This window comes from Penicillium lagena (genome assembly GCF_028827675.1).
Source record: "Penicillium lagena strain IBT 129212 chromosome Unknown utg000002l_segment0_segment0, whole genome shotgun sequence".
Classification (NCBI taxonomy): domain Eukaryota; kingdom Fungi; phylum Ascomycota; class Eurotiomycetes; order Eurotiales; family Aspergillaceae; genus Penicillium; species Penicillium lagena.
In genome coordinates, this window is record NW_026623223.1 from 2471835 (window position 1) to 2494137 (window position 22303).

The window sequence follows — 22303 nt, forward strand, 5'->3', positions numbered from 1 at the left end:
ACTGTTAAAGAGCAGGACAAGGAGGAAGTAGATAGGCCACCTCCGGGTCTGCACCGCAGTTTGCCCTGTTTGCACTCCCCTACACCGGCCGCCCCCGAACGGAAAACGCTGACATAAGCCCCTGGGAAAGATTCGTTCCCAACGGAAAAAGCTCCTTCCAGCCAACTTTTTGTTCTCATCCTCATAACACATCCACCATGTTCTTCCGCTCGGTCGCTCGTCAGGCAGCGCCTCTGCGGCGTTCGGCCTTTGCTCCCCTTGCCCGCCGCTCCGTCACCACCGACGCCGCCTCGTCGCACGCCGAGAATATCCCCCAGGTTCGTTGAGAGAAATCCCCGTGTCGGAAAACTAGGGAACCCGCCGGACACCCGGCTAACACCAATTGCGCGACAGGAGGATGACAAGCCGTTCACCGTCCGTCTCTCCGACGAGAGCTTCGAGACCTACGAGCTCGACCCGCCTCCCTACACGCTGGAGACGACCAAGAAGGAGCTGAAGCAGATGTACTACGACATGGTGTCAATTAGGTAGGCGACGAGACCAATTGCGCGTCACAACAGTCCTAACCAATTGGTGCAGACGCATGGAAATGGCCGCCGACCGCCTGTACAAGGAGAAGAAGATCCGGGGTTTCTGCCACCTGTCGACCGGCCAGGAAGCTGTCGCCGTCGGCATTGAGCACGCCATCAACCGCGCCGACAAGGTCATCACCGCCTACCGTTGCCACGGCTTCGCCCTGATGCGCGGCGGCACCGTCCGCTCCATCATCGGCGAGCTGCTCGGCCGCCGTGAGGGTATCGCGTACGGCAAGGGTGGCTCTATGCACATGTTCGCCGAGAACTTCTACGGCGGCAACGGTATTGTCGGTGCTCAGGTGCCCGTCGGCGCCGGTCTGGCTTTTGCTCAGCAGTACAATGAGCAGCCCAACACCAGCATTATCCTGTACGGTGACGGTGCCTCCAACCAGGGCCAGGTGTTCGAGGCCTTCAACATGGCTAAGCTGTGGAACCTGCCGGCTCTGTTCGGCTGCGAGAGTATGTTTACCGAGCGAATGCGGCACAGCGTTTTTGACTAACCCTTTTTCTTTTCTTTTTGCAGACAACAAGTACGGCATGGGTACCTCCGCGTCGCGCTCCTCTGCTCTGACCGAGTACTACAAGCGCGGCCAGTACATTCCGGGCCTGAAGGTGAACGGCATGGACGTTCTCGCCACCAAGGCCGCCGTGCAGTACGGCAAGGACTACGCCGTGTCCGGCAAGGGCCCCCTGGTCTTCGAGTACGTGACCTACCGCTACGGCGGCCACTCGATGTCCGACCCGGGCACGACCTACCGCAGCCGTGAGGAGATCCAGCGCATGCGCAGCACCAACGACCCGATCGCTGGCCTGAAGCAGAAGATGCTCGAGTGGGGCGTTACCTCCGAGGAGGAGCTCAAGTCCATCGACAAGTCGGCCCGCTCGCACGTCGACGAGGAGGTCGCTGCCGCGGAGGCCATGGCCGCCCCCGACAACACCTCGCGCATCCTCTTTGAGGACATCTACGTCCGTGGCTCCGAGCCGCGCTGGATGCGTGGTCGTACCGTCGACGAGACCTTCTACTATTAGGGGGGGGATTTCTCTCTTCAGGGGGAGGAGAGCATGTGAGAACCGGATGTACTCCTGTTCCTATCTATCACTATTCTGTAATTTAGCCTCCGATGAGTTATTTCTTTTGTCCCTTTGGTTTCCCATTTCATTTTGGTTAGAGTAGATTGCAATTCTCATCGTCTTTTGGAATTTGGATATACTTCTAAGGAGCCACCAATGTGTCAAAGCAAGATTGCGGTGTCAAATATAAAATCAAGTATGAAATAATTCCCCTTGCATCCTAACCAAACCTAATAATCCCAAACGCCCGCTATTAATGGAAAAATGTGGGTATCAAGATCATAAAACGTGCATCGAATGCAGCTCGATCGTCACAAGCGAGAGCAAAAGAAAAACAAGAAGAAAGAAAATGAGAAAAATCAAGCATCATCCTGTCTCAGCATATTAAGAATAACCTCCTGCGTCCGCTGCAATGAATCCAGCTTCTCCTCTATGGCAGCATTCCGTTCCATCGCGATGCGCAACTCAGCCTGCATCTCCTGCCGCAGTTCCGTCTTAACGGCTTCGACGTCAATCGACGAGGCATGTTGCAGAGACGTGCGTTGGGCAGTCGATGCGGAGTTCTGAACTGCGGCTTCGGAGGCGGATACCAGCGCCGAAATGACGGATGACGAGGAAGGACGGCGTCCTGCGCCGTCGGCGGTCATGGACGCGGCGTCGAGATGTTTGTTTAGCTTGTCTAGTGCTTGGAAGAGAGATGCGACCATGCGATTATCGGGTTGCATGGGTGAAGTGGTTGTGAATGGAGCGGGGGACTGGGTCGATGGCATGTTGGAGAACATTGTTTCGAAGCCTGGGGGGAGTTTCACCGTAGAGACCTGTGTGGAAGATGGTGGTAGGAGCGGGTGTGAAGCTGCAGCTGGAACAGGAACAACGGCGTCGGCGGGGAGAAGGGGAGCATCGCTCGCAGAAGAAGACGCTGAACCCGCAGCAACAGGAAGCGAGGCATCCGTTGTCGGCAACTCACTCGGCGAGGACGTAGACGGGTTCCCGTCAATCTCCGTAGCCCCCGCCGCAGCCCACGGATCCCAAGCGTGCTGCTGCTGGTGATGCTGGTGATGATGATGGTGAACATCCTTGTCCATCCGCTTGCGACTACTCCTCGAATCGCGTTTCTCAATCCGCCGCGCCTCGGCCTCCTCCCAGCGCTGCCAGGTAGGAATCCACGCATCAATCGCAGCGCGCCACTGTGGATTCGAGAGGTCCTCGGTCACCGTCGCCGCGCCCCCGCGAGCGCGCTGATCGTCCAGAAACTTAAGGCGCTGCTTCGAGACCAGCTCGACCTTGCGCCGCACAGAGTGCCACGAGTACGGATGCCCGTGGGCGCGCGTGAACTCCGCTGTAACGGTCTTCCACCAGTTGCACAGGTTGCTGCGGTGGCCGAAGTTCTCGGCGTGGCGGTTGCAGATCTCGAACAGGGAGACTTCTTCGCGTGTTGTTAGCCGCTTGCCGTGTTTGCGCGGCGTATCGCCGTTACCGCCGTCGATGTCGGCTTCGCCATCGTCGGCGTCGCCGTTCATAGCCATGTTTATGCCCATGTCCATGTCGCTTACGCGGGTGCGTTTCGTTCCTCGGGCTTTGGTGTTCCCGGTTCCGGACATGAAATACCCACTACTCCCCGGGTTTGAAGTGGTGTTCGAGCCACTACCGGCCATCGGCACGAAAAACAGGTCTCGTTCGGAGACGACGCCTCCCACGCTTCGTTGGGGGGTGATATTGCTCCCGTTTGGTCCCTCGTCCGCTTGCCCGTCTGCGCTTTTCGATGCGTTGGTCGGTGTCGTCAACGGTCTGTTCGTTACTACCACTGACACGGAATGTGGGCCTGACGTGAGGGTTGATAGGTTATGCGATGTAGGAGAAGTCTGGTAGTTTTGTGGTCGTGCCTGTGAGCGCGATATGGGTTGGCGCATCTGCGGCATTTGGTGGTAGGCGGCAGTGGAGGGGGAGGTTGGACCTTGACGGTGGTGGGTGGGCAGGGAGTTGCTGCCCCAGGGGAACATGGACATGCTACACCAGGTAGCAGAGCAGAGCTCCTAGCTCTGAGGATTGGAGCCGTCCAGTTTGTTTATCGGCGAAGATAAGTGCTCCGTGACTGATTATTGATTGTATTGTTTGATTGATAGCGGGAAATGAAAACTGGGAAGTTTGCAGTTTGCGGCAGTAATTTTCACCGGGCGGTCACGTTGATTTATACACCCAGTATAAGTTACTTATCGAGGGCTTCATGGATTATAATAATAGATAAATATATAGCCCTAATTATGTGATTTCTGGAAATTGGGTAAGAAATAAATCATGCATGAACTTAATTGTATCTGAACTATTTTCATTCTCTTTACTGTTCACATAGTGTACGATGTCGGAACCGAGAATTCTGATTTAAACTAGGACCACATGCAGCCAATGATGTCGAATCGGAGGTCACGAAATGTCTGATCCTAGAGCTATCTAAATTACCCCTATTTATGTGTGAATGCCTGTCAGGGCTGTGCGTGGAGAATAGCAGGATCTTGTGTATCGACACCTCCATATTTGCCATTTGAGACACGTGATATGGCTTAGGAGGAACCATTAATCCATTATTTTTCCGATCGGATTTAGCTCCTCGTACTCATAACGTCTGATTACCTAAGACGTTATTATGTCCGTTGAGGCACATGAGTGTCTAAGAGAAACGTTATGTCCGTTGGAATAAATTAGATATAAAAAATGGTTCTGGCTCTTGGAAACTCTCCTCGTTTTCATCTCCTAATTATTCCCATACGGACTTGCAGAATAACATAATTCTTTGACTGATCGAACTTCGGTCTGAGCCGACTCGAACATATCATGCCTTCCGTGCTACGAGCAATGTTCCCACCGGCTCCAACCTTTACCGACAAAGACCTACCGTCTCTAGCCGGTAAAGTGTTTTTGGTAACTGGTGCAGCGTCTGGCGTTGGCTTTGAACTCGCCAAGATTCTCTATGCCGCCGGCGGAACCGTGTATATTGCCGCTCGCTCATTATCACGATGCGAGGGAGCCATCGAGAAGATCAAGGCCCAAACAAGTGGACGAAAAGCTGAAGGGACATTGAAAATCATGGTTGTCGACCTAGCAGATCTAGGGGCAGTGAAGACTGCTGCTGAGGAATTTCTACAACAAGAGACTCGGCTTGATGTCCTGATCAACAATGCGGCTGTGATGATTCCACCTACTGGAAGCAAAAGCAAACAGGTTTGTCAGCATCTATGCTATGGCGATGATTAGCTGATCAGAATATCGTACAGGGTCAGGACCTCGAAATGGCTACTAATTGTCTCGCGCCGTACCTCCTTACGCTCCTCCTCGAACCTCTTCTCGTCCGAACAGCTGCCTCAAGCACTCCATTCAGCGTCAGGGTTATTTTTGTTGTAGCACTTATGCAGCATGGCACGCCTCCCGGTGCAATGTCGTTCGATAGCAATGGAACTCCAAAGATCCTGCCAAAGGGCTTCGATAATTACATGCACAGCAAGGTTGGTGGGACGTGGTTGGCTGCTGAATTTGCAAAGCGTTTCGAGGGCAAAGGTGTTCTCAGTCTGGTGAGTCCAAGCGATGCTTTTGTATCTAATCACGCTGATCGAGTGTAGTCTGTGCATCCGGGATTGATGCGAACTGAATTGCAACGGAACATGGGTGTTATCGCGCCAATTGGGATGGTTTGTCCCAAAAATCCTCAAGGATACATTCCTTGCTGCTTACTGACGCTGTATGTAGAAATTGATGTTCAAGACTCCTGTCTACGGCGCCTACTCCGAGCTTTACGCTTCATTATATCCATACCTCAGTGCTAAAAATAATGGCGGATATGTGATGGCTTGGGGAAGAGTTGAAGAGCTCCCAGCTGATATTACCAACGCGCTTAAAAGCAAGGCAGAGGGTGGAAGTGGTGCTGCGCAAATATTCTTGGATTATTGCGAGCGAGAGACGAAGCCGTTTCAGTAGTCGCACTTTGAAAGCCTATCTATGCTCTGCGTTCCTCTTTATATACCTAGTTGCTAGTTCAGATATCGAAATTGAAATCATCCCCAAAACTGAAATCCTGCAAAGAGACCTCTGGCCAAGCTTGATCATTTACTGCTGGAGGTTGGCGAACATGGTTGTCGAAAACGTTCTGTCAAATGATTAGCTTGATTGGCCATAGGCTTTTGATTCGAATATCACACACCCAATCAAATTTCGTTGGCGTATCAAATAAAGCCTCTAACGGATCCATAGGCATGGGCATGGCATCAAGATCAGACTGCATGGCGAGGTCTGGTGACACAAAGGTGTCATTCGACCCTTGGTAATGCCCTCCACCCAACAGATCGAAGACACCAGTTGATACTCCCGGCGATGGTATTGGTTCTGGAGCTTGTTTAGTAACTTTTCTTGCATTTAGGTTTCCGGATCTGACTGCTGATAAAGGGATGTAGCTTGTAAGCGCGGGAGCACATACCGTTCAGCGAGAGCCTCAACATAGATTCCCCATTGTTATATCCTGCAGCTTCAGTCGACCTAGTAGAGACAACTGTATCTTCACGATGGTGTCGGAAGATTGAATTGACTCGTTTCACCATACTGCCCAGCACATCATAGGCTTTCCTAATATCAACCGACATGCTTTTCGTCTCTGTCCATATCCTGTATGATCTTTGCAGCGCTCTTATCATCTTTGTCTGGTTGGTGTTGGGATCTTGCAGATCTCCCGGCTTCAGGGCACTCCCCTCGCTCTCATGCATGAGACTCAAGTATACTATTGTCGCGGCGAGTAGGAGATCGTGCATTGGTAATGATGAGATAAACCACAGGTCTTTGCACAAAGGGCCGCCAGGTTGAACAGCATCGTGAACCTCGGACTGGATCGATAGAAGCTCCATTGAAGAGTCTATCCCGGCCTTCTTTGAATACGAAAATTCTGTATTCTCTTTTTCATTCATGAGATACTTGCGGTGCAAGACGCATTGAGACTTGTGAAAGAGCACCGCCAGACTGAATCGTTGTATAATGAGTTGAGGAGAATCGGTGATCGAAAGTTCCATTGGTACGACACGAAGAAAAGGTGGCACAGCAGCAAAGGATTGGCGTAGTTCCTGATCTAGCGCCCTTACTTCATGGTAGGGAGGGAGCGTCAAGAGATTTGCTTGCTCGATAACTTTGCCAAATACTCGGGCGATTCGACCTTTGGCAAGTGTATATGACATGCCTGTGATTTCGATCTCCGGCCTGGAAGGTGGCAATTCAGCTGTATCTTCGTCAAAATCCTGGTCTAGCAGGTTCAGTGGGACCCGAGTGTCGCTTTTGATAGCTTGAACCATTGACGGTAAGCCGTTATGGAAGCTGACGAGTAAATCCATCTGTACTAGCAAATGCCAGATGCGGCGCCGCATCTCGCCCTGATAAGGCGTAATGTTGCCTCCGACATTGTCCGAATCTCGATGGAGGCCCATTCGTAGAGCGAGACGAACTGCAACAGCGACTATCAGATAACAGTTTAGTTGATCGCCTTTGCTGAGAACCAATTCACCCTCCATATAAATCAGGAAGGCTGCGAGAGTGTAAGGTCCTGGTTGAGCGTTATTGGAGAGCATAAGGCATTGTGCACAATATCCACGATATGTTCGTATCATCTCTGTTGGAGTTCCGCGAGGGTCTGGGTTTTCTTCGCCTGCTCCTAGTGCTGCAAAAGTTGCTAGGCCCATAATGGAGTATATCAACGCAAGCCAACTGATCGGAGAGCCGTAGGGGTCGGCCCAGAACTTTCTGTACTGTACATGAAATTAGTCTTGCAGTACTTAAAGGCGGGGAAGCCTCCCGTCAGCCTTGGTGGCATACGTTGTTTTGAAATGTTGGTTTATGGATGACATCTGAATAATATTTAGCCAAAGTCCGCAAACAAATCGAACTCACTTACGCAGAGCAGGGCTGTTAGAGTTAAAATATCGATAGATCAATCGATTCACTATGGGTCGCTCGGGTAGCGCGGCCAAGAGATCCTCCTTGGTAGCGAATGATTCAGGGTTGGAGAACAGAGACAGACCAGGTTGCACGCTCTCGTCAGGTAGTGAAGCTTCCCCTTCGGCTTCGTCGAAGTACATTTTCACTTGTTCAATCTGAAAAGTATCAGCCGATAGAGATCACGTGGACAGGAATAGGTAACAAGTTACATCATCAAGCATTGCAGCCCAGTGAGTTGCGCCAACATAGGTAGTCTCATTCGGTCTCAGAATCACTTGACCAGAGGTGTTCGGCCCGCCGTCATTGTTGTAGATGGGTGTTTCAACGGAGGTCCCACTAATGTCGGTAGGGCCTTGCGACTGCGAAGCAGAATCCGACGAGAGTGTATACGAATCACTCGCAGGATATTCATGCCCATTCGATGGCTGGCCTGCCATCGCCCCTTTGACAAGGTTTTCCAGATGTTGCAATCGATTCTGCATGCTTGCCGTCGGTCTCTTGCGAGTAACTGGGGGCTTAAATATGCATATAGAAGCCCGTCCTTTCTTGATACACTGTGAACACGGCCTTTCTCGATCGCATTTCAGCTTGGCTTGGCGACACTGCATGCAGCTGAGCTGGATTCGATTTCGCTTGGCTGGCGGCTTGCTCGAGCTCTCTGAAGCGCTTGTCCTCGTCTTGTCGACACGATCAAGAGTCATGACAGGAGCTTCTGCAGGCACCTCATCAACCGAGGACGCCATGGCGAAGGGTTTTGATGAATATTGTGATTGCTGATGGTGAAGAGGTACGGCCGGATGAGCCGCTGCACCCCTAACTACTAGTTAACTAGTCAGTTAATCACTAACTTAGGTCAATGATGAAGAATCCTGACTAAGCAAGATCGTCCCCAGCACACGGTGATGGCGGATCTATCCTTAAAAGGCGGATCCTAGTTGAAAAACAGGTAGTTCAGCTTCATATTAAATAGCGGCGGCCCCTACAATGGGAAGTTCCCGACGTAAAAGTACCTGTCTAGGACACACCACCAAACAGCCCGAACTATTACCGCGGAGACCCATCCAACTCAGCCCGTACAGTCCCCTGCTCCATCTCTATTACATGATTCCGACTCCCCTGTAGCTCGCCCAGCTTCTGACCCGGCTCCAACCCATCCTTCTCGAGAAGCGCCTTCTCACTGGAACCCTGGAGCTCAGTCTTGTTGTCAGTCGTCGCAGACATCGGTGCTGGCGATGATGGCGATGCATATGCCCCGAGATCTTTTTCTGTCTGGGGGGATTTGGTATATTTGCGCCGGCGCCAGTAGAGGAAAAAGAAAAGGACGCCCGCGATGATCACCGCTGCGAGCACGCCCACCACGATTCCTGCAATCGCGCCGCCGGAGAGAGACGAACTGTCGTTTTGCTTCTGATTGATTGGTGCAGATGAGCCCGTCTCACTATCACTGCTAGACGTCGGAGTGGCTGTCGCTGATGGCTGGTCATGTACGCCCGTGCTGGTAGCCGTGTTCGTCGAACTCGCAGTTGATGAGTCCGTCGAAGTTGCCTGTGCCGCAGCAATGGACGAAGAGACATATCCAAGGGTATCGTTAAGCACCTGGTACGAGTAGATCTGTTTGGTCGAGCTATGGTTGGGCCACCCCCAGGTTTTGCACGTATACCCGACGGCGTCTGCGGTGTTGTTGAGGGAGCAGCCCTTAACGCCATACATGAATATGCACCAGTGGCCGCTCTGCGGATCCCAGTCAAACGTATTTCCCGCCGGGTTGTTCATGTCTTTGCAGGCTAGTCCGTCTGCGCCGTGGTCCGTGAGGAGGCTGCCGTCCGGGGTGGTCCAGGAAAAGACCCATGCTGTTGTTGGGGAGAGTAGACAGGACAGGAAGAGTGGGAATAATAGAAAGAAAGAGGAGGGCGCCATTGCTATTATTGTGACCGACTGACTGTCAGTAAGGAGAGATTATTGTCGATTTGACTTTCGGGGGCGTGCGCGTGCCTTATGAGCGAACGCCTTTCCCTGAGGATGCATCTTTAACGAAACGGGGCTTCCCGTTTCGTGCTCCGGCCCAATTATTAGAACGCACGAATGGAGCCAAGCCATCCGCTGTGACCGGCCGTCTAGAGCCTCTTGGCTCATGCGCCGTGCCTCTACAGGGCAACGAAGTCTCCAACCACGGCAGGTAGAATACGAGGTGATCGGCAGACCTCGGAAAATCAGCAGTCGGAGACCCCGTCAAGAGCTGAGAGTTGTTGGTTGAAGGATGCACTGAGATTGGATTTAGTCCTGTAGTCTAATAGACAGGCTCTGCAAGTCATGGGCCGATCAGTCATGGTCACGCTCGGTGGTCTTCTCTGATACGAGGTGGGGGAGGTTAAGGCTCGGGGCATGAAACCCGAAACAGAAAGAGTCTTCTCCGTGGTGGGATGTGGCCGATGCACGAGATGCAGGGACTGAATACGGGTAGTTGAGAAATACATATATCCATTTACAATAATAATTCCATCGGGGCTATGGTGATAGTACAATTAAAAAACACAGGCAACCAACACCATGGTCAACATGATCCCAGAGCACACAGATGCAGGAAAAAAAAATCCAACAGGGAGTAATACACCCGGAATGGGGCAAATTGTAGAAACAAACAAGACAGGACAGGATCTACCACCGTCTCTTCAGATACCAACCGTACGCAGGGGTGCTGACCGTCTCGCCGAAAGGAGTGGGCACTTCAGCAGCACCGGGTCGGGCGACTGGATGCCGCAGGTACACGGCGGCACAGATGTTCTGGTTGACTTCGAGGTAGCGAGGAATAAAGGCAAAGGCAGACATGTAGTCGCGCGGACGCCAGGGTGTGGCGTAGGGCTTGGAGTTGTCGATAGGGTTGTCGCGCATCTGGATGAGAGCGCGCTTCAGCACGTCAAACTCATCGTCCGTCAGCTCCGACGTGTCGACCTCTTCTCCCTTGGTGGCCTTCTCGAAGGCCTCTGACAGAGCCTCACCAGGGGCCGCATCTGCCTCCGCGGTCTCAGCAGCAGCGGAGTCCTCGTCCTTGGCGACTCGCCGCTCCTTGCTGCCTTTCTTGGAATCTTTCTTGTCGGCACGCTTCGCCTTCAGTAGAAGCGTCAATTCTGAGAACTGGTTTTCCAGACTGTCTGTGAGCACGCTGCTAGACCCGGCGCGGGACATCACACGCCGCACGGCCTTCTGGAACCCGCGCAGCTCCTGCTTGCGTTTGGCGGGGAGTACCTCATGGGACATGACGTTTTTGGCTTGCGCCATCAATGCCTTGAGGGTTTCCCGGGTGTTCTCCTTTTCACCGTCCTTGGCCTCCGCCTCGGGCTTGGCCTCCTTTGCCTCACCCTCCTCCGCTGGGGCTTCTTCCCCTTCTTCTTCCTTCTTCCTCTCCAATCGAGCTTCGCGCCGCTCGAACTTATTCTTGGGGGCACCGGTGGCATACATGACCCGTTCGGGGTCGACCTGGAACAGGTCACCGGGGTTGAGGAGGTAGCTCGGCTGTCTCATCTGGTTGTTGTCAGTAAACCTCACTATTTGTTGGGATAATCAACCCATACCTTTTGTCCATTGACCGTCACCGCACCATGAATAACGAACTGCCTCGCCTGCCGGGCACTGCTGGCAAACAAAGCCCGAAAGATAGCAACATCCAACCTCCGCTCCAGCGGCGCGAACGCCATCTGTGTAAAGGGCATAGACCGTACATTCGTCCTGGATTTTTTATCTCCATTATCCAGACCCAACCCTCGACCAGAAGACACCAGTGACCCATCATCGGCCGCCAGGTCAGCGACGTTCATGGGGACGACGCTGCGGATGCGCTTGGAAAACATGCGCTTCCATTGGCCCTCGCGGACTTGTTCGCCGTGGTAGGCACGGGAAATGGCCTTGGCGGACCATTTCTGCTGGAAGAATGTGCGGTTGGCGGTGGGTGGGCTGCGGAATCGAGAGAGGTTATACAAGTTGTATTTGCTCCATGACTGGCGGATTTTCTGGGACGAGGACACGGGTTAGTTTGTGGGGGGGGAGGAATTGGCAATTGAGAAGGATGGAAACGTACCCCTCTGCTCAGGGAGGTAGTGGCCCTGTTTCTCATGCTGGCAGCTCCGGGGACACGAGCAATGGCGATGGGTTCGAGGGTTCCGTGCCAGACGGACCACCAAAACTTCCGCAGGAGCATGCACGTGACATGGTTAACACGGCCTTCTATATCAGGCCACAGTGTTTATCACATGACCAACAGGCTCTCGCTTACGCTAGCGCTCACCGCCTTCCCATGCCCTATAAAAGGGCTTCCCGCCCAACCCCTTTTCCCTCTTTTTTCTTTTCTTCTTCATACTTACCTTGTTTGGGTGGCTGCGATCATGAAGGCGGTCCACCACAGATTGGTCCCTGCATTGCACAGCGCGGCGGAACAGTTTGTTCAACGGCCTTCGGGTCATTGACAGGCGTATTCTTTGGCACTCTCATCCACTGTGTGGACCTTTCTTTTCATCAATACTCGGGCCAGGGGCTCGATGTTGGAGAAGAGAAGTTGTAGATACTTCGGTAGTCGGTAGAATGCAAACGATGTGCTGTTCTCGTAGTCTACATGCTCTTTCCGATGTTCTCGATGCTGGGTTTTCCCGGTGCGTTCTGTTTATTTAGCTAGACGCGACTCGTGAGGCTATACCACCAACAAGTTCCATCACTTAAAAAGCTCTATATTGATCAAAGTCATGGTATCTTGAAACATAGAATACATAAATCATTCAAAGAGAAATGCAACGCTGGTCCAAAATGCAAACCCACAAACGCCATCTGATTCTCACTCTCGCCGAGAGCTGGGAAACGCCTCTGCTAGTGACTCGGCCTCCTGGGGGTTCGCCCACTCCTCCAACAGCTCATGCGCCATGTCAACGGTCTCATCGTCAATGCCAGCCTCGAGGACGGACCCATCACAGAACGCCAGCCGGGTCAACACAACAAGATGTTTTTGCTTGCTGCCGGGCACACACGCAAGCTTCTCCTGCATGTTGATCATGGGCCCGTGACGCCGCATCACCCCAAAGATCAGCCGCATCAGCCCGTTGACCAACGCCACACGTAAATCCTGTTCCGGTGGGGATGAGTAGAGAGCGTCTAGCTCATCGTGCATCGATCGGAACAAGCGTGCCAGCGCATTGGGGTGCGCGGCAATGATCGCGCTGCCGAGCTCCTGGGCTGGGAATGCTGGATTGAAGGCCAGCGTCTCGAGGAGCTGTAGTACCTCGAGTCGCATGGCGCAGATATCAAACGGAGTGTAAGGATCGACTCCTTCATCTGGCTGTGTCGATTCGCTGAGCATGAATGTCAGACGGTCGACGATCCACTTCTGCACATCGGCCTGGCCTTCTTCATCCGACATGATTGGGCCAAAGGATTCAGGGCGGATGCTGGTCGACAGCAGGTTCAGGATGAGAACAATGTCCCTGAGTGGCTGCGACCCGTGTAGCATCACGAGAATAAATGTGTGGCGAATCTCTCGCCAGAAGCTCTCGAGGGCAGTTTTGACGTGTAAAACCTCGCAGGCAATATGGTACAGAAGGCTCAGAGCCTCCGTCGAGTCAACTTGTGGTTGCAGGTCTAATTGAGGAGTCTGGCGCAGCGTGCGCGCCCTTTCCCGCGCTGCAGCTGGGGAGTATCGGAATCGAGGCACGGCATTCACCTCGACGGAATCTTGTAAGACCCCCACGAGAGGGGTGATCAACTCTTGAAGGGGCGTCTCATCCATCATGAGAATAAATCGAGCGATGGCCACAAATCGGGGCACAGGCATGTAGAACCGCTCTTTGATCGCCTGCCGCCATAGATTGGTAATCGACTGCGCGTATTCTACCACGTAGTTGCCTGTATCTAAACGGGCCATGTCGTCCAAGAAGATGCTGGACATGGGTCGTTTCGGCTCAGCGGGGAACGCCATTTTAGCCATTGCCTCGATGTCGGTCTCCTGGCCGGGGAGCATGCGGTGATTCAAGAGCCGTTTAGCGAGTCGCTGGTTGAAACGTCCTGCTTCGGCAGACTGGCGTTCTTCGGCTACCTTCTCAGGGATATCGGCGGGGGCATCGATCATCATAGGCTCGTCCGCGGAAATCAATTGCAGGGGCGTCGGACTGTCCTGACTGGCCTGTCGTTTGCGCTTCCCAGGAACCGATGGCGTAGCTCGTTTAGACCGTGCGGACTTGCTCGGTGATACCATTGTTATCTCCTCATCATCAAATCCATCGCGGAACGGAAGCACCCGCGACTTCTTGGGGGTTACAGGCGGTACCTTCTCCTCGGCCTTGTGCTTCGCCTTGTGGTTCCTGAGTTGATAGGTCTCGTCGACAAGATCATGTTGAAGGAACATATTCTCTGTGGCCAGCATTCTCCCTTCTGTCATGGCCGCATCTACCTCTCGCTTGTGCTTGGCTGCCTCCTCGGTCATGGACTTCCTGAGCAACGCCAATTGTCGGTCGTATTCCTGAACCATTTTCGCCTGCTTGGAACGGATAATCGATATCTCTCCTGCTTTTGTTTCTGCCTGTCTTTTGGCTTCTTCTAAATCGCGCTTCATCTGGTCTCGTTCCTGGGCCAGCTGCAGAGGAGTTTAGCACTCGTGTCTAGAAGTCTTTCACTCGGGATTCCCACCTGTTGTAGACGCGCATTGAGCTCCCCGTGGGCAAGCATATCGCCTGATTTATCATCCAGCTCCATTGCGTCCTCCATGATACCCTCCATGGTACCACTGGTCGCCCACCTACCGGCGTCTGCTGCGACGGCACCACCCGGAGGAACAGCAGCGACATTATCGTACACTTCTGCCCCCAGCTCACCCACTTCCAACGTTCCATATTCGTTCGTTAACCCCGTGTGTAGGGGTGGAGGGGGCTTCAAGGTCGTCGAATTGGGTTGACGCTGGGCCTGGGTGGCCTGGTAGGCACTCTGCTCCAGCTGGTACAGGGTGCCCGGCGGCAGGGAGTCGAAGTCGTCGGAGAAGTAGTCATCGTCGTCGTCCATGCCCTTGAGCCATGAGAGAACAAGAATCAATCGATCTTGATTCAGTAGAGGAAGTGTGGAAGAGTTATGGATTATGGATTGTTTGGCGCGCTGACCGCTTTCGGGCCCGTAGTCAGTCCGTCCGTCCACCAGTTGTTCACTCACATGAGCTGAGCTCATCTGATTCTCTCTCTCTCCACTCTTTTTCCCCCCAACCAAGTTGGTTTTCTCCTCTTCCCCCATTTCTCTTTTTTCTCTTCCCCTGTCCTTTTCGGTTTTGCCATCATGTCCATGCGCCGCAATGTCCGGTTCCAACACCGAAACGGTGAGCGGCGCCTAAGCGTGTCGTCCGACATCAGCGATGCACCCTCGGAGCCTGCCAGCCCCGGCGGCAGAAATGGCAGTGTCTCGAAGCAATCTACGATCCCCGAAGAAGAGGTCAGTGGAAACTTCTGGGCACACTGAATTTGAGTTAACCTACCCTTGGGAATTAGAAACCCGCGCTGTCCGAATACGAGAAGAAGAAACAGACCTTCATCACCCGGACAATATGGACCTTCGTGATGATTGCGGGATTCTTCATCGCGCTGTTTTCCGGTCATATCTACATTATCGTCCTAATTACCGCCGTGCAGATCGTCTCCTTCAAGGAGGTTATTGCCATCGCCAACATCCCCAGCAAAGAAAAGAACCTCCGCTTCACCAAGTCCTTGAACTGGTACTTCCTCGCCACGACCATGTATTTCCTGTACGGAGAGAGCGTCATCTATTATTTCAAGCATATCTTGTTGGTGGACAAAGTGCTGCTACCGCTGGCAACACATCATCGCTTCATCAGCTTCATTCTATACGTCATGGGTGAGTGAGGTGGACGCCGGACGTTGTTTTCGTGCTAAACTTTGTTAGGCTTCGTATTTTTCGTCGGATCACTGCAGAAGGGACACTACCGATTCCAGTTCACTCAGTTTGCCTGGACGCATATGGCGCTGTACCTGATCGTTGTTCAGGCGCACTTTGTCATGAACAACATCTTCGAGGGCATGATCTGGTTCTTCCTTCCGGCGTCTCTGGTTATTACCAACGACATTTTCGCCTACATCTGCGGCATCACCTTTGGACGCACGCAGCTCATTCAACTCTCCCCTAAAAAGACGGTCGAAGGGTTCATTGGCGCGTGGATCTGCACCATTATTTTCGGTTATTTCATGACCAACATGCTGATGCGGTACAAGTACTTCATCTGCCCAGTCAATGATCTGGGATCGAACGTTTTGACCGGCCTGGAGTGCATCCCGAACCCGGTCTTCACTCCGCAGCCCTACTCGCTTGAATGGATTGGCCTGGACAAGACCATTTACGTCGAGCCGATGCAGTTCCACATCCTGAGCTTTGCCACGTTTGCTTCGCTCATCGCTCCGTTTGGTGGATTCTTCGCGTCTGGCCTGAAGCGTTCGTTCAAGATCAAGGATTTTGGCGAGTCGATTCCCGGCCACGGCGGTATCACCGACCGCATGGACTGCCAGTTCATCATGGGTTTCTTCTCGTTTATGTACTACCACAGCTTCATTGCCGTTTACAAGGCTAGCGTTGGAGACATCATTGAGACCGCTATCAACGGCCTGACTGTTGACCAGCAGCTCGAGGTCGTGCGCGGCCTAGGCAAGTACCTGTACAATCAGGGCGCAGTATCGGAATCGGTATGTATCTTCCGACTTTTACTTCATCTCACATTTACTGATCGTTACAGGCATTGGAATGCCTCGCCACCGAACTCAAACGCTAATGACACGCTTCTTTGCGCACCTCTCCCCACCAAAAGAACAAAGTCATGACTTTCCTTTCTTCTAATTACGTTTTTGTTCACTTCATGATCCGTGATCCGTCACGAGGACGAGTTTTTACCCCGTGCTTCGCTCCTAGCCTCGCAACTCGCAATATCCTCCTGGTGGTTATTTCTTCGCCGTGTCGATTTTCCCTCTCCGTCTACCGTCCTCCTTGCTCCTCTGGGTCGTCCTTGGACATTACATTGGCGTTATCCCAGATGCACCTGGCTACATCATCTACCCGTCTTTCAACACGAAATCAATCCTAATCTCTGAGAAATACCACCGAAAGTTGCAAGGATTGCGACCAAGAGGCATGGGGTAGTTGATGTTCTGTTCACTTCATGGCTGTTTTCTTTCCCTTGTCTTTTTTGTTTTGATGTTTTGATGTATCGGGTGGCAGGTCTGACCGAAGCCAACACACCGATGTCCACGTTGATGCTCGGCAATGTTTGGCGCTGCCGTCTACACGAAACACGAATTCTACAATCTCATGACGCGATATAGGCTAGTTGGTGGTTGGGCAAAGAACGAGATTCCCATATACCTGACTCCCAGATGGGGAGAGCCTACGAAAACGGGGGCGGTTCCCTGGCTTTACTATCATATTTTTACGGCCCTGTCTGTCTTGCCTGTTTTGTTCCTTTTTTTTTCGCTTCTCCTTTTCAGGGCAGATAGGCAGGGTTGTAAGAGGAATTCAAAACTGTACATAGCTTTTAAATTCAAGTGTTGAAGCTGATCTAGATTCTTGTTATTCCTGAGTGACTAACACTGTTCCATAGTTAGCAGGTCATGATAATTATAAATTGACGGAATCGGGAATTTTGGTAGGCGCTAGAAATAGTACACATTAATGACCTCTCATCTACGGTGCGCTAGCCGGGGGCAGCTCATCAAGTTCTCAATAGGTTCCCATGTATTCTCTGAGGTACAGTACCCTCCTATTTCTGGGCCTTGCAACGCAAAAAATCATGGCCAGCTGCGGGCATAGGAACCGTTCCTTTCTTGCTTGACATAGGTTGTTTAATAGAATATATTTCAGTCGTTGTACTGTTGTTACTGATGAAAACGTAAAAAATTTTGAACTTTACCAACTACATCTAAAGAACAGAAAGAAACAAGTATACAAACCCAAGCATAATCACCGAGCCTGAGTGTGCGCTGGCATCTACTCTGTGAGCCGGAGACTGAGCGCCCTCATTAAAGCCGCGGTGGCTCAGATAGGCAAGCCCCACCCGACAAAGGAAATCCGGCAAGTATAGAGCACAATCATGTACGCATCTTGTTAGCTCTATTAATTTCTGGCGATAGTCTCTGTTTGTGAAAATGTATGTTTTGTAGCATCACAGACATACGAAAAAAGGATTTCATCTCTTAGAAGCAGAAAAGTCCACCACTATATGCCCTAGACCACTCTCATGCAAGGGGTAGGAATATGTATGTAATTCGAAATTTATACAGAAAGAGCAAAGAACGTTAAGGCCAACTCTAAAGACAAAAAAGGAGCCACGGGGAATCCCAAGCCCAGACTACCACCCTCTGCCAAAGAGATTATAGTTCATGTCACTTCTTAATAAGGTTATGTTCACACACACCTCACCACACAAACAAAAACCCCTTTCTAACCCTCCAAACATCAAAAAACACCACCACGACTCAAATAAAAGAGAAAAAATGGACTCGCGGGGAATTGAACCCCGGACCTCTCCCATGCTAAGGGAAAATCATACCACTAGACCACAAGCCCACTTGTATGGGCCCTTTCGACTCAGATTGATATAGGAATCAGAATTTTAAAAGTGGGCCCAGGTTGCCACATTAGGGTCAATCACCGCCACGCCTTTATCTGTTGGAATGGTCTTTTGCTAGCTTGTAAAAATACTAAACACTATTGCAGTACTACCTAACAGCCTGTTTGTTGAGAAATTTGCGACCTAGGTTGATATATGTATCAGAATTATACCAGAACCGGCTCACTGGCCTAGGCTTGCACATAGGGTTAGTCGCCGCTATACTTCGCCTATCAGAAAGGGTCTTTTTCTAGCTTACAATACGAAACACTATAATGCTACTGAAACACAAGTCCCTAATGGTTAGATATGAGTTCTTTGACAATAGAAGCAAGGGTAGAAATTGACTTTACAATATAATTCGTGGGCACTTGATCATTCATTGCATCGTTCAAGACCGTCATTCATATAAGACTACATATCAGACCTACTCAAAATCCACAGGCGGCAAGCCCCTCTCTTCCACAGCAGTCTGAATACTCCGCTGCATCATCGTAACGGCCTCAGACCAAGTCACTATTCCTTGGGACCGATTAGCTGCGACACCTCGAGTACCCTGACTGTTATGGTCACCGACGAGCCAGACCAGCCATCTCACCACTGAAACAGCCTTGTCGATATCTTTCTCTTCTCTCGTCACGCGACGGAGGTATGTACAAAGAGATGAGACATCGTCAGTGAACGGCCCCTCATCTGCAAACGCGGCGAACCAGGAGCCGACAGCATCTCGGAGATCTGGGAGAGTTGATAGTCTCTGCGAGGTGAAGACGGGTCGTGGTTGTAGAGGTTCGAGGGCAACGCGCTTTTCAGTCGCGGTGGGTGCAGTGGCGGGTGCTTGGACTTGGGGTGGTGGCCTGCAGACTGGGCGTTGGATCATGCGCGCGCGCTTTTGTTCCTCGAGTACTTCTTGGCGGATGTCCTCGGGTAGCGCAGCGAGAAACTCGGCGGATACTTCTGCTTGGTCCTCTGCGGTAGGAGACTGCTGTCGGGAGGCGGTCTCCTCGTCTGTATTGCCAGAAGAAGTGCCTGGTCGTGGAAGGACGAAAGCCGACTGCGTTAGGGTCTTGTTACCACCACTGAAGACTGTCTTGGAAGGACGACCGCGCTTCTTCTTGGGCGGAGAGGGCGGCTTCCTCATTCTGAGAGACCCGGAGGTTGTGGAGCGTGATGCTGGCGCTGCTGCTGCCGCAGCTGGCGGCGGTGCAGGCTGTGCGGATGTTGGTACCTGTTTGTAATAGCCCAATACTTCGTTCCGCACATCTTCTGGCAGCGCGGCCAGCGTTTCAGGATCCAACTGGGACTCTGGAGGAAGGTCTGCGGTTGCCGGTGGTCGTTCTCGACGGGGAGGTGGACACGGCGATCCAGAACCTTCCTCCTGCCTGGGCTTTGCCTGGGATACAAGTCTGGACCGAATGTCACTCGGTAACTCAGATAAGACCTTGGGATCTGCCTGAGTGGGCATAATGAATTGGGACCCGGACATGTTTAGAGGCTTGTGAGCGCTGTTGCGGAGCAGTGGGTCGACTTGGATTGGAGTCAAATCGCCCTTGCGAGGACTTTCTAATTCATCAGGATCCAGAGTGGCTTTGATTTCCTTGCGGGGTGGTGATTTTCGAAAATTAAGCTGTCGTTGACTGCTTTCAAGCGTCTCTGAAGAACCACCAGCCTTGAGTGATTCCAGTTTGGTCATTTGTACACCCAGTCCTCTCAAATCACCCGGAGAAAAGTTGAAGCTTCTTAACATCGAGACGGCTTCTTTCCCGAGGACATCTGTTGCATTGGTGGCAACACCGATGACTGCGCTCTTGTTGAAGACATCGCATTTCCCATGACCGAGATGTTTGACCGGCTCAAGAGGGGCATCCATTGACCTTCGCATGACCTTGAGGGTAAGCTGTTTACCCTTGACCAGATTCTCCACCAGTCTGCGATGCAGCTCCTCGCACAAGGACCGCACAAAGTCCTCTGCTTGGACATGGTTGACGAACCGGATGCCCCAGTTGACTTCGGCCGAGACTGATTTTCTCATGACTTCGTTCCCAACTTCTGTTCGATCGATCCCTCGAGCATACTCGTGCATTTTGGCGCCCGTTTTCGGTCCCAAGCTCGAGATTAGCTTGTCCTTGGGAGTATCTCGGATGTCTTTGACGAGTTTGATACCAAGCTCTTCCAGTTTAGAGCCTAAGCTGTGACCCACCCCGGGAAGATCTTGCACAGTGAGGTTTCCAATAAACTCCAAGATATCGTCAGGCTTCAGCTGGAACTGGCCGGCAGGTTTCGCCTTTCGCAAGGCAACTTTGGCAAGCAGGATATTGCCGCCTATCCCCACCGAGACGGCACACCCCGTTTTCTCTCTTATGGAGGCGCGCAAGTTTTCAGCTATTTCGTCAGCCTTGGCTTGTTCGCGATAAATGGATCCTTCCGCTATGGCTCTTCCATCAGAGCCACCGGCCTCCAGACACTGGTTCGTCACATCAACCAGAGCTTCGTCGATGCTCACACTTTGCACCATGCCATCAACGGAGAGGACGGAACTGTAGAATTTACGGCTCGCATCTTCATAGGCAGGGAAATCGTAGGGCAAGATTTGAAGGTCGGGGCACATCTGTAACGCCCCCTTCATCCACATGCCATTTTTGATGCCATGAGCGCGTGCTGCGTAGTTGCAGCTAGCAATCTCGGAGCCGGATCCAGTCCCATGAGCAATGGCAACAGGCTTCTCTCGGAGCTCGGGGTGCTTGAGTAAAGAAACAGCGGCGAAGAAAGAATCAAAGTCCACATGTAGGATATACCGCCTGTATCCAGGAGCAGGCCTCGTAGGAGACTTCCGATGTTGCGATTTTTCCATAGTTGCCGCTTGAAGTTGAGCCTTCAGCTCAGCTTTCCATGTGGACAAGTGATGGAGACGAGACTCCCTATAGTACTGCTGGATAAAATCCGGGTTGGCAACACTGGATTTCTGCATTCGAGGATCGGATAAAAGTTGCGCATTATATTCTTCGGACGTCAACTCGGGCCCCGAGAGACTGGGTGGGGGCAAAGGCGTCTCGATATTATTTGTTTCTGGTGCTGAAGGAGGACTTCGACCATGCTCAGGGTGCAAGGATGTCGGTTCGGAACCTTTGACGATCTCTGGCATAGGGCATTGCTGAGGAGAAGGCTGTTGTGGACCCTCGTCGATACTGAAACTAGGAAAGTCACCGTAGTCTGACTGAGAAGCGGGGTCTTGAGCCACACCAGGTGTTCCTGGAGTTGTTGTAGAGACGCGTGACGCGTCTGGACTTTCGTCGGACATCCCCATCATTCTCAACTGTGAGTTATACCAGCTAACATTGGACTGGTCTTTGTACCCACTGCGAGGGGTATTTGTTTGACTAGTAAACCGGCCGTCACCGAACTTGAGCACTTTCTGAGACTGTCCCTCATCTACCACCCTGAAATCGTCCCATGGTAACAGACGACCAGCCTTGATGCTTTCCGTCACCCAGGCGGGTTTCACAATGCGGTACCGCCGGAACTCCTCGCGCTTCTTGGGCGTTAACGAGCTGGCAATAATATGGGTTGCGAAGGTTTTGCCATCCAGATACTGAAGGAAACCACCGCCATGGCTCACAATCAGACGGTGCAGATCCTGGAGGGAAGGTTGAGTATAGCCGTTGACGTGGGCGACCACGCCACGGAATATCGGGGGACAATCGCGTGACATCGCCCGGATTTCGGCATCGAGGTTTTGAAGCTTGATTTTCTTGCGGCGCATATAGTCCCCAAACCCGCCGAAGCTGGAGGCTTCGTATTCCTCGCCGGCTTCATCGTGAAATTCATCTACTCGCAGTCGCGTTAGAAAGCAGATCCAAAGGGTTTGGTGGTTACATACGATTCTCGATGCGCTTGCGCACCTCTCCAGATTTGGTATCAAGACGAGAGCCCATGCTGGGCTGAGGCAGGCACCATGACCGCCAACTGTGACGTGACGAAGACGAGAAACGCGACGGGTGGGTCTGAGGATGGCAAAACCGCGGGTTGAGGCTGGGCGGTGCCGAATACGGTCAAGGATGGCAGGAACAGGGCGGTGTAA

At 52.2% G+C, this 22303-nt stretch overlaps 9 protein-coding genes across 9 annotated transcripts; 3 read left to right on the forward strand and 6 right to left on the reverse strand.

Annotated features, from left to right (window-relative positions):
• Positions 1-197: 197 nt before the first annotated feature.
• On the forward strand, positions 198-1604 carry N7510_003772 (pyruvate dehydrogenase (acetyl-transferring) subunit E1 alpha; the record flags this gene model as incomplete). Its single annotated transcript, XM_056975698.1, has 4 exons — positions 198-317; positions 394-527; positions 580-1034; positions 1099-1604. 4 exons carry the CDS (start codon positions 198-200, stop codon positions 1602-1604), a joined length of 1215 nt encoding a protein of 404 aa, XP_056835654.1.
• A 401-nt stretch (positions 1605-2005) lies between these two features.
• Positions 2006-3646, reverse strand: N7510_003773 (uncharacterized protein; the record flags this gene model as incomplete). The annotated part of the gene is made up of 1 exon (XM_056975699.1): positions 2006-3646. The coding sequence occupies one exon, from the start codon at positions 3644-3646 to the stop codon at positions 2006-2008; it is 1641 nt and encodes a 546-aa protein (XP_056835655.1).
• Positions 3647-4475: 829 nt separating this feature from the next.
• Positions 4476-5612, forward strand: N7510_003774 (uncharacterized protein; the record flags this gene model as incomplete). Its single annotated transcript, XM_056975700.1, has 4 exons — positions 4476-4862; positions 4916-5209; positions 5258-5326; positions 5385-5612. 4 exons carry the CDS (start codon positions 4476-4478, stop codon positions 5610-5612), a joined length of 978 nt encoding a protein of 325 aa, XP_056835656.1.
• Positions 5613-5784: 172 nt separating this feature from the next.
• Positions 5785-8350, reverse strand: N7510_003775 (uncharacterized protein; the record flags this gene model as incomplete). The annotated part of the gene is made up of 4 exons (XM_056975701.1): positions 5785-6017; positions 6109-7417; positions 7613-7762; positions 7817-8350. The coding sequence occupies 4 exons, from the start codon at positions 8348-8350 to the stop codon at positions 5785-5787; spliced, it is 2226 nt and encodes a 741-aa protein (XP_056835657.1).
• Positions 8351-8651: 301 nt separating this feature from the next.
• Positions 8652-9380, reverse strand: N7510_003776 (EGFR-like transmembrane domain-containing protein; the record flags this gene model as incomplete). The annotated part of the gene is made up of 1 exon (XM_056975702.1): positions 8652-9380. The coding sequence occupies one exon, from the start codon at positions 9378-9380 to the stop codon at positions 8652-8654; it is 729 nt and encodes a 242-aa protein (XP_056835658.1).
• An 882-nt stretch (positions 9381-10262) lies between these two features.
• N7510_003777 (mitochondrial 37S ribosomal protein uS4m) lies at positions 10263-12061 on the reverse strand (the record flags this gene model as incomplete). The annotated part of the gene is made up of 4 exons (XM_056975703.1): positions 10263-11126; positions 11177-11611; positions 11680-11825; positions 11887-12061. 4 exons carry the CDS (start codon positions 12059-12061, stop codon positions 10263-10265), a joined length of 1620 nt encoding a protein of 539 aa, XP_056835659.1.
• A 365-nt stretch (positions 12062-12426) lies between these two features.
• On the reverse strand, positions 12427-14795 carry N7510_003778 (uncharacterized protein; the record flags this gene model as incomplete). The annotated part of the gene is made up of 2 exons (XM_056975704.1): positions 12427-14214; positions 14268-14795. 2 exons carry the CDS (start codon positions 14793-14795, stop codon positions 12427-12429), a joined length of 2316 nt encoding a protein of 771 aa, XP_056835660.1.
• Positions 14796-14900: 105 nt separating this feature from the next.
• On the forward strand, positions 14901-16398 carry cds1 (phosphatidate cytidylyltransferase; the record flags this gene model as incomplete). Its single annotated transcript, XM_056975705.1, has 4 exons — positions 14901-15053; positions 15110-15473; positions 15522-16312; positions 16363-16398. 4 exons carry the CDS (start codon positions 14901-14903, stop codon positions 16396-16398), a joined length of 1344 nt encoding a protein of 447 aa, XP_056835661.1.
• Positions 16399-18655: 2257 nt separating this feature from the next.
• On the reverse strand, positions 18656-22157 carry N7510_003780 (putative DNA damage repair protein Mus42; the record flags this gene model as incomplete). The annotated part of the gene is made up of 2 exons (XM_056975706.1): positions 18656-22050; positions 22103-22157. 2 exons carry the CDS (start codon positions 22155-22157, stop codon positions 18656-18658), a joined length of 3450 nt encoding a protein of 1149 aa, XP_056835662.1.
• Positions 22158-22303: the final 146 nt, after the last annotated feature.